The following is a 14,839-nucleotide window of genomic DNA, read 5'->3' on the forward strand; positions in this document are numbered from 1 at the left end:
TCTATACAGAAGTTAAATGTTGCTTGATGCCCTCCCCCTGCAGCCTAAAATGACATTAGTGAAGTGGAAATAAAAGTTTGCCTCGGTGAACTTGATCCTCTCTCAACAGTTGTCAAAACATGAACCAATTGTTCAATGTATAATGTATGAGAGCATATAGCTGCCACATGCTTCAGCATAGAGAACGAAGTCGCCATGTGTTTGGATGGCACTCTTATATCACAGGATGCCGCAAAATGAGACACTTTACAAAGACATTCAGTTATGGGTGTTTTAGCCTAGGGCAATTTTAGAAAGGAATGTGGGATGAGCAGCTGCTCAACTTAATGCGCTTGGCTTTCCGATTTTAAATAAATAATGTACCATGAATGTTAGCCCACTGGGGTCATGTGTTCTGAAACAAAACAATTAGATTTGTAGAAACCTCTTTGAAATATTCTGTAACTAGCATACACCTATTGACATTGAAAAGGAAGTTTAAAATATGTATAATATACATTTCACATACAAATAATGTACTCGTTATTTTCAGTGTAGTCTTGTATTATTCAGCTAAGAAATTATTTCTTCTTCAGCTTTTAAGTTATACTAATGTGTTAAGCAGGTCAGATCTCTATTAGTAAATGAAAACCTTACTCTGAAAATAAGGGGGTGGAAGAGGCTTAAAGGATGTTTTGAGGGCTGCAGTTTCTGCCAACTTTTATTTTGAGTAAGCTGTTTTATTAGTAGACAGTTAATAGTTTAATGTATAAAAGCATGTACATGTGTTTGTACTGTTTATACTGTTTTTGATGACAATGTATCCAAATGCAGAAAAGGTTATCTGTAAGTTTTATGAATAGTGCAAATGTAAACTGATACATGATTAAACACAATGTCATTTACTGTTTTATGATACACTATTTAACAGTTACTCCTTCAACAACAGCATGTATAATGGGCATTCTTTCAGGTAGAATAATTTACAAATCATTCACAAACTTCTTATTCCAATTCTCTTCCAGTATCCAAGCTCAAGGCAAGAACCAACTGTGGTACAGGCACTAGTCCATCATAGGACTCCCTCATACACTCACAGACTTTCCTTCCATCACTGGGCCATCTTAGAATTGCTAGTTAACCTAAGAAGTATGTCTTTAGAAATGTGGAAGGAGAATCCATACAGACTTGAGGAGAATGTTTATGCTAGTCATGGACAATGAGTGAGCAATGGATTTAAGCCCAGAACAGTGGATCTTGTAGGCAGCAGCAATAATCACTGTACTACTTTTTTTAACTGAATTCTTTGTATTCTACATAATAATAATAATAATAATAAATAATAGTAGTAGTAGTATTTATATTCTTCAATTGACACAAAACCTTAAATAAGAAACACCTGTAAAAAAACAATATATAAAAAATATATTTGAGTGATTGGAAATAAAGCCTAATGGAAAGAGAGAATAGAGGGAATTAATAAGGAATAATATTTAATGGATAAAGAAGAGCACAAAAAGTCTGTAGACTCACTGTAAAAGTATGATCTGGTCAAAGTGCAGTTGAGTTGATGATAAATGTCTAAAAGGTAGAGGGATAAAACACCAAAGGCATCCCAAAGTGCTTACTAATCCATTTTAGAGAGGTATGCTGAGGGCTATAAGTATGTCAGCTTGCTAACTAATTCTACTCCAACATGTAGGTTTGGTAGGGAGATTAAACCTCCCCCAGGTAACTGCAACCTAGAACACTGCAAGACTTGGGAACCATGAATGAAAGCCTACCCCTTTTAGCCAAAACACCTAAATGTAAGTGATTAACAAATAATAAGGAAACTGATTAGAAAACAGAAAAAAGAGTGAAAGAGGTAAAGTAAGGCTCAAGGAACAACCTAGCAAATACGCTTGTTGACAGAAAAATAGAACTTGTAATTCATCACTTCATGCGGTGTTAGGTAATCTGACCAAGTTAGGTGTGGAGTGCTATTTTTTTACCCTATTTTTCAGGTCGCAGAGTGCTTGCTTGCTGCCAGAGGCTCTTAGCCAGTGTGGGTGCTGCATGTCATTCAAGCCAAGAAGACCGGTGAGTTGGGTACCCAAAATTAAACAGTTATGATGAAGGAATAATGCTACTCAGCTAACTTTAAATTTATTGTAAACAGGCAACACTTTGGCTGTCAAAAATGAGAGAGAAGTGACTGAGAGGTTCTGTTTTCTGTGGTGTGAGAGTTAATTAAAAAGTACATTTTGTGCCTATAAACTTGTGTTTCAGTTGATTCCTAGAAGCTGTGTGAAAATTTCGAAAGCTTATTTCCGCTTTAGAAGGGGTTTTTTTTTCACCCGCATAGTAGCAAAAGCAGCTGGGCATTTGGGCATTTGGAAGAGTTACTTGTTACATGTACATGTTCTTGTTACACTGGTCTACAAAAAAATATTTTTTGTTTGCTACTGGGAACTTCAGACCAGCTCTCTATTAAGTTTTTTTACACTGATTTCACATATGAAGTTGGAATTAAGCTAGCACATCAGATTTTTGTGATACACATCATTGCCGTTTTGACACTTTTGAATATCGATATATCAACACGATATCTGGAGTTTGGACTCTGTCCCACCAAAATTGTTTGAATGTGTTTATTCTGAAAACAAACCAGAAGACGATACCAGAGACACTTTACAGCATATTTATATCAATTTACCTCAATATAAAAGCGAGATCAGTGTGCTCAAAATTGTCTGAGGCAATTGCTTTTGTGGTTGTACTGCACATCCGTCTATCTTTGCATGAACCAACAGTAGTCACCCATCATGCTCAGAGTAAATTTTCCCTGATATCAGTCTTCCTTCACCTTTGTATCTTGATGAAATCTTTCCCCATGCTCATCTCTGACATCGCTTAGACTTGGTGGAAAAAAGTCAAGATGAGAATGAAAAAAATATGTTTTCAGTAACATTCTGGCTCCTGTAAGCTGATACGCTTTCAGCAGGTTCTCCACAAGCTCAGCATAATTCTCTGCTCTGTGACTATCAAGAAAATTCTGGACAACCCGCATGAATGAGGGTGCTGATTCAGTTAGCTTCACTTTCCTTTTGAACTCATTGTCAAACATCAGTTCACGGATTTCAGGGCCAACAAAAACACCTTCCTTAATTTTGGCTTCATTTTTCTTGAGATGAAACGTATTTCTTAAATGCTGAAAAGCATCGCCTTTACTGCCCAGTCACCCTTAGTTGTCCGAGACCTGGAACATCATAACTAAAAAATGGGACATGCTGGACGAAAACGGTTTTCAGATTTGGAGTCAGCAAGTGAAATTTGTTAAAGGACAGTTGAAAGAATCCCAGTAGCAAAATGCTTGTTGACCAGTGTTATTTGTATTCAAACTAACATCCATGAGGTAGATGAGTAAGCAGCAGTAGCTGACACAGGCATTTCTGTAAGAAATTTACCAGTGTTGCAGCGACAAATAGTTATAAGTGACAGAAACGTTGATTGCTTAGTTGGGGGTGGGGGGGAGGGGAAGCAGCATCTGACTAAAGAGAAGGGCTCAGCGGTATGTAGGCAGGCAGCCAGCATTAAGACGACAATTAGGCACAAGCAGCTGTCGGAGCAGACAGGACAGTAAGAAATTAACTAGCAGCAGATATTCACAGAGCAATTTCTTAGTTTTTTTTCCATTTAATTTTAATAAAATAATAAAAATAAAAAAAGTTAAGACAGTTTTAGTAATCCTAACTCAAATTTTAATAATGAGGCCAGTGCAATGCAAGTCCTGTTGAATGTTGTTTAGATAACAGCTTAGAGGAGCCCGTCTTTTATGTGCACTACATATGCAGGAGATGCCAGCTGATTCAGCACCTGAAGCTCAGGGTTACTGAACTGGAGGAGGAGTTGCCTGGCCTACATTGTAGGAGAGAACTTGCAGACCTGGCCTAGGTATCCTAGAGAGATAATTTGCACCCAATCCCTAAGGTGGCACAGGAGGCGATACCAGACCAGACAGGTAGAGACAGGTGGTTCACAGTCACAAGGCGCAAGGTAAAGGGTGCACACCGTCTGGGGGCATCAACCCCAAAATTGGGAGTATCAAACAATTTTCAGGTCCTTACGGAGCTGGATGGTATTTCTGAAGATTCTGAGGTGGTAGGCAGGTACGAGAAGCCCTAATGGGACACCTCAAAAACATTTCCCAGAAAGAACGAGGTAGTGATAGGTGGAGACTCAGTCATTAGGGGGATTGAAGCACAGATTTGCATTAGAGATAGAGAGTCTTGCACGGTGTGTTGCACAGGTGGGAGACCTCCCTGGAAGGGTGGATAGGCTTTTGGCCAGAGCGTGGGTGTGTCTAGTTGTCATTGACCATGTTGGAAAAAATAATATACATAAGAATAGTCTGTCAATTCTGCGATCTAAATTTAAAGAGTTAGGTGCCAGGCTGAGGAGCAGAACTGACAAGGTAGTCTTCCCTGAAGTTCTGCCTGTGCCTCACACCAGTCCAGGTAAGATTGAGGAGATTAGATGGCTTAGCACATGTCTGTGGCTGTAATCTTGGTGTAGGGTGGAAGGTATATGGGGCATTGGAGCTCCTTTTGGAACAGATAGGACCTGTTTCGCCGCAATGGGTTACATCTGAACCGGAGGAGTATCAATGTGTTGGATAGGCATATGAGTAGGTTAGTCGAGGATTATTCAAACTAGGTTATGGGGGAGCAGGGAGTTTAGGACAGGCCAAGTTTAGAAATGCACATGGAGGAACAAACAATAGTATAAAAATAAAAATACATAGTAATGTAAATTCTAACCCAACTTTTAAATGTAAAAGTAAAACAAGAAAAACATTAACAATAGCTTGCCTTAATACTAAAACTATCAAAAATAAAACAAGTCAGTCGGAGTTGTATGCAGAAGAGCATAATTATGATATTAGAGCAAAATAAGAAAGATGGGGATGAGTATAACAGGGAGGATACATGTTTTTAGGAAGGATAGACTGAACAGAATAGGAGTTGGGGTTGCTGTTTATGTCAAACAGAATTTAAATGCAAGTCCTCTTCAATTGGGCAGTAAGCCCTGTCTTAGTGAGGACATGTGGCTTTGCCTGGGAAGCATTTGGGAAAAAGGCCTTATTTTAGGAGTGTATCATAGACCACCCAATGCAGGCAGTAATGTCAATGCACATATTTTTAGTAATGTTAAAAAGGCAAGTATATTATAGGCATGGGGAACTTCAACTACCTGAACTGCAATAATATTGCAAATAGCAGAGCACATGAGCCGGAGTTTTTGAAATAATCAGTGACTGTTTTTTAGCACAGTATGTTAAAGCATTGACACAGGGTGAAGCCTGTCTAGATTTGTTATCCTCTTTAATAAAATCCCTGTGTGTGTCCATGTGTCCGTGTGTGTGTCTTCTGGTGAAGTGCGCATGCATGGGGCACGTTGCGATACTTCAAAGGCCGCCTGACGCGTCACACAAGACAGAGAGGGCGGGACCTATAAAATATCGCGCAGCCGATCCAATCGGATTTCGGTAAATGAGGTAAGACCTAAAACATAACGCACGAAAAATCCAATCGGGTACTGAGACGCGGAGACCAGCTTCCCCAAAGAGGTGGGATTTGTGTTTGTTGTTCACTCTGAGGATGTCAGATTTGCAATTAACAAACTTGGCCCGGTAAAGTGTAAAGTGTTTTCCTAAATATACGAATTTTCATGATATTACAATAGGATGACTTTTAAAAGTAGATTTATTTTCGCGCACATAAAATCCGTTACTGGGGAGACGCCATACATACAATAATCAGCTGCACGCCATCACAGATTAAAATACTTGCTGGAGAGATGTATTACTATGAGAGAAAATTAAAGGCACACAATACAGTGACGCATATTACAGCCACATACAAGCCAGTATTACTGTAACAGAAAATAGACGGTCCTTTGCCATTTAATATAGACTGTTCCTACTAATGTTTATGCACTACTATTCTAGTGCCCGTTATTGTAACGGGCTTAATGTCTAGTTTGTAATAATCAGGATAGAATTGAGGGTGTAGAGGTGATTGAACCACTAGGGTCAAGTGACCATAATATAATACAATTCTCAGTGTTTTGGAAAAGTGCGGATGCAAAGACTAAAACTGTTAAATTTAACTTTGGTAGAGCAAATTTTGCACAGATTTAGCAAAGTCTAAGGAGGACTGTGGAGACGGTTGAGAAATAGTGGAACAAGTGTAAAAACATTTTACATGTAGTACAGGTACATGTCTCTACCTGTCTGGTCTGGTATCGCCACCTTAGGGGTTGGGTGCAAATTATCTCTCTATAGGATACCTAGGCCAGGTCTGCAAGTTCTCTCCTACAATGTAGGCCAGCCAACTCCTCCTCCAGTTCAGTAACCCTGAGCTTCAGGTGCTGAATCAGCTGGCATCTCCTGCATATGTAGTGCACATAAAAGACGGGCTCCTCTAAGCTGTTATCTAAACAACATTCAACAGGACTTGCATTGCACTGGCCTCATTAGTGCTGGAATTCTATGAGGGAGCAACAAAATGGTATGAATCAAATAGGAGCAGGTGATATTATTTCACTGGACTTTCAGAAAGCATTTGATAAAGTGCCATATGAGAGGTTGGGCTTGAAACTAAAAGAAGTAGGAGTTCAGCGTGATGTTTGTAGATGGGTGCAAAATTGACTTAGACACAGGGATCTGTGGGTTATGATGTGAAGAACCTTATCAGAACTGGCTGATGTTAAGAGTAATGTCTCACAGGGGTCAGTACTAGGACCACTGCTATTTTTAATATATAGAAATGATTTAGATAGGAATATAAGTAAAAACCTGGTTAAGTTTGTAGATGAATCCAACTTAGGTGGATTGGCAGATAATGTAGAATTTGTTGAATCATTACAGGGAGACTTGGACAACATACAGGTTTGGGCATATATGTGGCAGATGAAATTTAAAATCCATATATGTAAGGTATTACATGTAGGAAGTAAAAATGTTAGGTTTGAATATACAATGGGAGATTTGAAAATCGAAAGTACACCTTTATGAGATGGATTTAGGAGTTGTAGTGGACTCTACACTATCAACTTCCAGACATTGTTCAGATGCCATTAAGAAGGCTAACAGAATGTTTGGTTATAGCACAATGTATGGAGTAAAAGTCCAAGGAATTTATGCTCAAGCTTTATAATCCATTGATGAGGCATCATCATCAACTGTGTACAGTTTTGGTCTCCAGGCCACTAAAAGGCCATAGCAGTACTAGAAAAAGTCTAGAGAAGAGCAACTAAGCTGATTCTAGGGCTACAGGGGATGAATTATGAAGAAAGGTCAAAATAGCGGAGCCTTTTCATTTTAAATAAAGAAGATTAAGATGAGACGTGATTGAAGTGTTTAAAATTATGAAAGGAATTATTACAGTGGATCAAGACTTTTATTTTAAATCTAGCAAAATACCCGTGCTTCGCATCGGGTAAAGTAGTGTGTTAAAGAAGTTATGAAAAAGAAAAGAAAACATTTTAAAAATAACGTAACATGATTGTCAATGTAATTGTCGTAGGCTTATTTAGTATTGAGAGTGAATTTAGTATTGAAAGTGAATTTTTATGCAGGGAGCCAACCACGTGGTAGGTGCGCAGACAGCGGGCGTGTGGAAAATGGAATGGGGACCAGGGGCGGCCCTTGTGTGTCTCTGCCATGAAATAATTTGTCTGGTAAGGGAAATAAGGAATGAAACTGCCAAAAGGAGAGGTCCGTTTCGAAAGTTCCTTACGGCATAATGGTGAGAACTGCCAAAAAGAAGGTGTTATTTTTGAAAGTTAGTTACGGGGCACGGTGCAAAATGAAACATACTTAATGTTTGTAAGTACAGTGTAAATGATGAGCATGGGAAATTTGGGCTTCCTACGTATATTGTAAGTCACAGAAATAGTGAAGAGGGGTTTCCCCTATCTATATATACAGTTTAGGGGATACATCCGTTTCCCCCCCTTGGGTGTTGGAATAGGACATGAAACATACCTAACTTTTGTAAGTACACTGGAATGAGCACGTGAAATTTCTGGCTTCCCACCTATATGGAAAGTGGGAGAATTAGTGATGAGTCAGTGAGTGCTTTGTCATTTATATATACAAGGCAGTGGAACCTCGGTTCATGAACGTCTCGGTACACATACAAATCGGTTTACGACCAAAAAGTTTGCCAAACTTTTGCCTCGGTTCATGACCACACACTCGGTTTATGAACAAGCCAGTTTCCCTTTCGGTTTGTACATGTTCAGTATCTCCCTGTGCATTTCCTGTGCAGCGAGCAAGAGAGAGAGAGAGAGAGAGAGCGCGCGCGACACACACACACACACAGGCACGCGCGAGAGAGAGAGACACACACACACACAGGCACGCGCGAGAGAGAGACACACACACACACAGGCAGCGCGAGAGAGAGACATGTACACACACAGGCAGCGCAAGAGATAGAGACGCACACACACAGGCAGCGCGAGAGAGAGACGCACACACACAGGCAGCGAGAGAGAGACGTACACACACACAGGCAGCGCGAGAGAGAGAGGGCTGGACACATAAGGTAGGAAGGCAGTTAAAGAATGCACTGGGCTTGATTTTGTTTTCACTTCTGTTTACAGCAATCAGTTCGTAGCGTGCATTGTTGTAATGTTACTTTTCTTGGTGGTTTATTAAATTACGGATTTTTTCAAATGTTCATTTTTTTCCCTGTGCTTAAAACTCATTAAAAAAAAGTGTTTTTAGCCAGCTGTTGGTAGCGTAATAGCGCGAACTATTGCAGTGTTAGTTTTCTCTGCTGTTCAAGGTTTTCTCAGTGTTACTCAATGTTTTTACATTTAGTTTACTATTATGCTGTGCATTCTGTGGTTTAATTAACTATATTTGTGCTTAAAAACGTAAAAAAAATACATACTTACATACAGTTCGTATGGTCTGGAATGGATTAATTGTATTTACATACAATCCTATGGGGGAAATTGCTTCGGTTCACGACCAAATCGGTTTACAACCAGATTTTGGAACGAATTATGGTCGTGAACCGAGGTTTCACTGTATATATATATATATATATATATATATATATGAGATCATCAAGAACATGGGATACAGTTGGAAACTGTAAAGTGTATTAGGAAGTTTTTCTTTACACAGAGAACCATAGACACTGGGAATAAGCTACCAAGTAGTACTATAGACAGTGGGATGTTAGGGACTTTCAAAACTAGACTTAGTGTTATTTTAGAAGAATTAAGTGGATAGGACTGGTGAACTTTGTTGGGCTGACTGGCCTGTTCTTGTCTATATTGTTCTAATGTCAGCCTAGCCCTGGTGCTAAGAGATCACACTTGGAAAAAGGAAAGTTTAACTATCTGGTTCCAATGCTAGTGAACTATATACACTGTTATTTAAACTGCTGATTTTCTCTAAACAAGTTGCACCATAACTGTAAAGCACTTGAGTCTTCACCATTGATAGTGCTACATACAGCATTAATGACTGCCTTTTTGTACATTTATGAAAATATTTATTAATCCATGTTGGAGGGCACAACAATCTACAGTTACATTTCCATCCATACATCCATTTTCCTCCAGTCTTATCTAGTTTGGGGTTTGCAGGCTGTCAGTGCTTAGATCAGTACTTTTGGGTCATATCAGGAAACAGTACATCACAGAACATGTATACCCACATTCATATGGGGTCAGTTTAGAGTTACCAATTATCCAGCCATGCATATTTTTGGATATGAGAGAAAATCCCACCCAGACATGGAGAGAACATGCAACCTGAATACAAGAACTGTCTGGGCTTGGATTGGAATCCAGGACTATAAGTGAAAACTACTACCAACATGGCACCTGAGAGTTGCATTAATTTTTCTTAAAATCAAAGGTGCATTAGACAACTTTGGCCTTTTCTATAGACTGCAGATACCAGGAAGGAGCCACATCTTTTGCAGCCCAACTTGGAACCCAAAATTAGTATCTAAAATAAGAACAGCTAAAGCTTATACCACCCATTACTTTAAAATAAAATCAGATCAGATAATGAAGCTGCCAGTGAAATTTGGTCAGGGAAACATTTTGTGGTTACACAGTTTCATAAAGCTAGTTTTGCTTCATAGTTTTACCCTGTGATATTTAATGTTTCTAATATAAAACTGAAAAAAAGATTCAGCAGAAAAGCAAGAGTCAACAAGGAAGGAGGAACATAATGCAACAAAATTCACAGCATCTCTGCATACAGGAAATGGGATAGATATTAGAGAACCCCCGTCTCCATTACACCCTTTGGCTGTTCCTTGTTTTTCAAGAGGTGGGATGGATGCCTCTGCCTTGTGCTTTTTCATTCATCCCCTATTAGCTGAAGCTGTCTATTTAAATCCACCCTCTCATAACCATATAATATTTCATTGTGTGATTTTGAAGAGCCATTGCCTATTGCAAGAGGTTCAAGAATGAGCCTGGAATTAACCCTGGATGGAAAACAAGACTAGCACAGAGCACATTCCCACAGTCACTCCCACCTGGGGCAGTTTAAAGTTACAAGTTCACCTAACCTGCAAGTCTTGTGAGGTAGGAAAATCAGGGTACAGGGAGATGAACACTACTGAAGGGATACTGTTCCTGGAGCTAAGGCTATCTACAATGCCGCATGCTACCTTCCTTTTCTTGGTTCAAGAATCTGCCCAAAGTCTTTTAGAAAACCTGTCTTTTGATAACCCCAGAATACACTACACCCCCAAACTTTTGTTACTGTTATGGCTGACTCTAATTGAGCTTGGCATTTCTAGGCCTCTCTAATACCATTAGTAAGGAAAGAAAATTACTGTTTGCTTTTGGTACACTACCAGAGATCTACAAAGTTATGCTGTCCTCTGGTGATAATCTCATGTCAATCAAGGACAAATCATTGAGGATTTGTTGCCTAAAAGAACAAAGCCTGTCATTCTCTTACCATTAGCTAAACAATAGCTCACTGACTTGTACAATTTATCCTTCCCCTACAGCAAAAACAAACTCCTTGTTTTAATGATTGCTATTGGTGGGATATTTATTAAAACATATGTAAAATTAGAGAGTCAGTTTTTTGAAAGTTGTGTAAAATTAAGAATGAAGTTTCCAATTGTTATACCGAGGCTGACTCCTGTTACACTGGGATGAATGTTTACCATGTCTGCAGTTTACAGGACATTCTTACATCATGTAAATAGGTCAGGTTCGAGCCTACTGTGTAACTGAAGGATGCAGGGTGAAAAAGAAGCTAGGATAAAAACAAATCCATCTCTTTTCAAAGGATCATGTTTGGTAAGAGCAGCCTAGTTTTACAAGTGACCCATTTCTTCACCTCTGGTCTTTTAACATAGATTACTCTCATTTTCTAATGTTCATCAGTTATTAAGGTTAAATTCAAATCAATCTATTTATTATAGTTTATTTTAGATATAACAGTTCCATAAACTACTCGTCACCTTTAAATAATATTTTTGAATTATGTTTTTTTAGGCCATCCCATATCTTGTTAAGTTGTGGCATCAGTCCCTCAGTTGCGGCAAATGCTATACGCCTGAGTGTAGGAAGAGAGACCACTACTGAAGATATAGATGTTATCATCAAGGATCTAAGAGAAGCTGTAAATTACCTGGAGGGCCGCTGACAATGTGCTCCTTTGGGTTTCTTAAGTCATTCTGTGGTAATGTGTACCTTAACTATAAAAAAAATTATATTCCTTGTTCTTTTTATTGCTAAGTTAAAAAATACTTTATAAATATACAAAATGACCAAAAATAACAGATTTTTAAACTTAGAAATTAACTTTCTGATATTTTATATTCATGCCTTTAGTTTAAGGGTTATTACTACATAATTGGATGGACTGTGTGTGGGAGGGAAATGTGCCTCTTATTGCAAATAATTAATTTACTAAATGCTTTGAGCATTTTTAAAATAATTTTGTCCCAAGTAGAGCTTGTATTGAGGTCCTGTCCAAATCTGTGAGCAAATCTTAGAGAGCTCAGTATGGGTTTGTGCAAACTGATTGAATATCTTAATGGTTAAAAGCATTGTTTTCTGATCTGCATTTTTACCTCATATAGAGAAAGGCATATAGTCACCTTCATGTAAATGGCGAAGTGACGGATGGAACCAAATACAACAAGCTAGATTTTAAAAATTACAATATCTTCAAGGGTGATGGGAATAAAATGCACTCAGCGGACACATTTCAAAAGAGCCTTCCTTATTATTATCTTTTGGTTTGATTATGTGTAATACTGATGCTAATGAAGACGCTGAATTGAAGGAGAAATTAAAGTAATACAATGATATTATACTAGTTTACAGTGTGTGTCAAAAGGAAACAAAGATACCTGCAATATCATGAAAAATTAATGTCGGTGCATTGAACACATTGACACTTTGCTCACACTTGGATGATCCTATTTATTTGATTTACACTGTTGATGAAAGTGTTTTTATTTTGGACATCTATACTTAGTAGTAATAATTGCAAGCAAAGAACCTAGGGAAAACAAATTGGGGATGGCTGTTACACATGAGATATTTGTATTTAATATGTGGTCTTTACTTGTTTATGTCTTTCTTTGTTTAAATGTGATCTATTTATTAAAAATGGTTCAAGTTCATGTAACTGGCAAGAGAAGGAGTCAATTGATTTAACAAAAGCTTTCATAATGAGCACTCTCCTAGATTTCTGTATACAGTCATAGATATAAATCCAATCTAAACAATGGTAATAGGCTAAGCAGCTCTCTGAGATTTGAACCTTCAGGTCAGATTGCATGTGAAAGCAAACTACAATGCATCATATATATACTAGGAGTAATAGTAATGTAAAAAGGATCTAAGTGGTTATTCTATGCAAGAAGAATATACTGTAAGCTTAGAGTTACATGTCAGTGGATTACTGATAAGTAATAATGATGTTCTAAAAAAGAGGATAAAGAAGAATAAGACGGATGAGATTGTGTGTAGTTATTACTAGGAAAAGCAGGTAAGCTTCCCCATCACTTAGAAAAAGATCCATTCACTACTGAAGGTAGGCTTGATGGAGCTAATAGGTGTTTACATACTGTAGTATTGTATTTGAAATTAATTGAACTGCTACTTTTCTCTGGTACAAAATAAATGCTTTCTCTATTTGAAAACATGGTATCTCTGAGTCTATGCCAGGCACTTTTTGTGATACATACTGTACATACAGTGTTTTGAGAAACACTTCACATTCATAATGTTTACAAAATAAATGCACAAAATATTATGAATGTACATATATTAACAAATGTTATTACTAATTATTTGTTTTTTGATCCCATAGAAACCAAATCCAGAAGAGACAACATGTAAAATGTGTTTTAGTCTGTTTATCATTTCACAGTTAATGCCATATTGGGATGATACACAAGTCATTACCAGGTATCCTGGATCTTAACCTTGAACATCCACTGTTTTCTGTTAGGCAGATGCTAGGGCATAAATAATTCCAGCCAAGTGCACAACATTTGTAAAGTATGCCAGGAGGTTTATCAATCTGAATACAGCAGACATGCAGCTAAGAGGACAGTCAAAACATTATATGGTACACTCAGGGTAAACACATTCAGGGCACACAAAAAGTCATAGAAAAACCTTCAAAAAGTATCTGGATGAGATGTTGGGATAACTTCTCGATTTAGAATGCAGATGAGTTTAATAGTTGGAAGGTTTCTTATCATTTATAAAAAGTACTTACTGGTCAGGGCAAATATTTGATGGCTAGACTATACCAAAAAATCATAGGTTTGAGTCCTCAGTAAATAAGAAAAGTGGCAGTATGTGAGAGCAGAGAACTTTATGACCAAGTCCTCTTTCAGTAGAATAGCTGTTTCATAATAGTCTCAGACCAATTCTCCTCAATAGTATAAGCACAACTACACAATGCTATTAATGCCACACTTTTCAGTTTTCTGAGGACGCTGAGCCTAAAGTAATCTTTACCAATAGATTTTCTGGTGCAAATTTTGATACATGTTTTCAGATTTGTATTTAATTGGTCAAAGTGTAATGAAATTTAGTGTTTTAAATCCACAGCTGGTAAATACAGTATGTGGGGTTCAGACATCAATATAAAATGAATATGGGCCAGAAACACCTACAGCAGAAATCAATAATAATCTATACAGTGAAGAAGGAGGTATGAATGTATTGAACTGAGATCAAAAAATACTTTGGTCAAACTGGTAATGTTTTAAGGTTGGAAACAGCATAAAGAATATCTTTAAACCTGCAATACAGCTACCAATGAGGTGGTGCAACATAAAACCTTTGGGTATGAGAATTTTCAGGCTTGTTAAATTTAACTACAGTGGCATGATTAGCACTGCAGCCTCATTCATGCAGGGTCCTGGGTTTGAATCTTGCACCTGGCCTATGTCTAGGTGACAGTAGGTTATCTGTCTTTGTGTAGGTTTTACTTCAGGTAATCCAGTCTTCCTTTCACAAACTAAAAGATGTCAGTCTTCTCTTCATTTGCAATTCTAGAATTAGCCCCACGTGAGTATATGTGTGTGAGTGGATGTTACAATAACCTGTTGCCTCATCCACAGATATTTCCTTTCTCCTACCCAATGTTGCGAGGATGGGCTCTGGCACCCAAAAAAACTCAATGTGATTAAACAAGTTTGAGAATTTTATGTATGCATGTAAATATATCTACATGGATACCTGCAGGCGGATGGCGTTGTCACTATTCATACCGTAAATAACAGAACATTTCCATCCGGTATCAGATCCACTTGATCAAGCGTAAGGTTGTTTGTTCTAAGTA

General features: G+C 37.9%; 1 protein-coding gene across 2 annotated transcripts in view; it reads left to right on the forward strand.

The window, feature by feature from the left end:
* scly (selenocysteine lyase) overlaps positions 1–13,181 on the forward strand; it is a 32,341-nt gene extending 19,160 nt beyond the window's left edge. For both annotated transcript variants that reach the window (XM_028794814.2, XM_028794813.2), the window contains exons 12-13: positions 1,986–2,061; positions 11,521–13,181. In XM_028794814.2, coding sequence (XP_028650647.1) covers positions 1,986–2,061; positions 11,521–11,671 — 227 coding nt within the window. In that variant the 3' untranslated portion in view covers positions 11,672–13,181. The remainder of the gene's footprint in view (positions 1–1,985; positions 2,062–11,520) is intronic.
* Positions 13,182–14,839: the final 1,658 nt, after the last annotated feature.

The sequence above is a fragment of the Erpetoichthys calabaricus genome, chromosome 2 (genome assembly GCF_900747795.2).
Source record: "Erpetoichthys calabaricus chromosome 2, fErpCal1.3, whole genome shotgun sequence".
In the NCBI taxonomy this organism is placed as follows: Eukaryota; Metazoa; Chordata; class Cladistia; order Polypteriformes; family Polypteridae; genus Erpetoichthys; species Erpetoichthys calabaricus.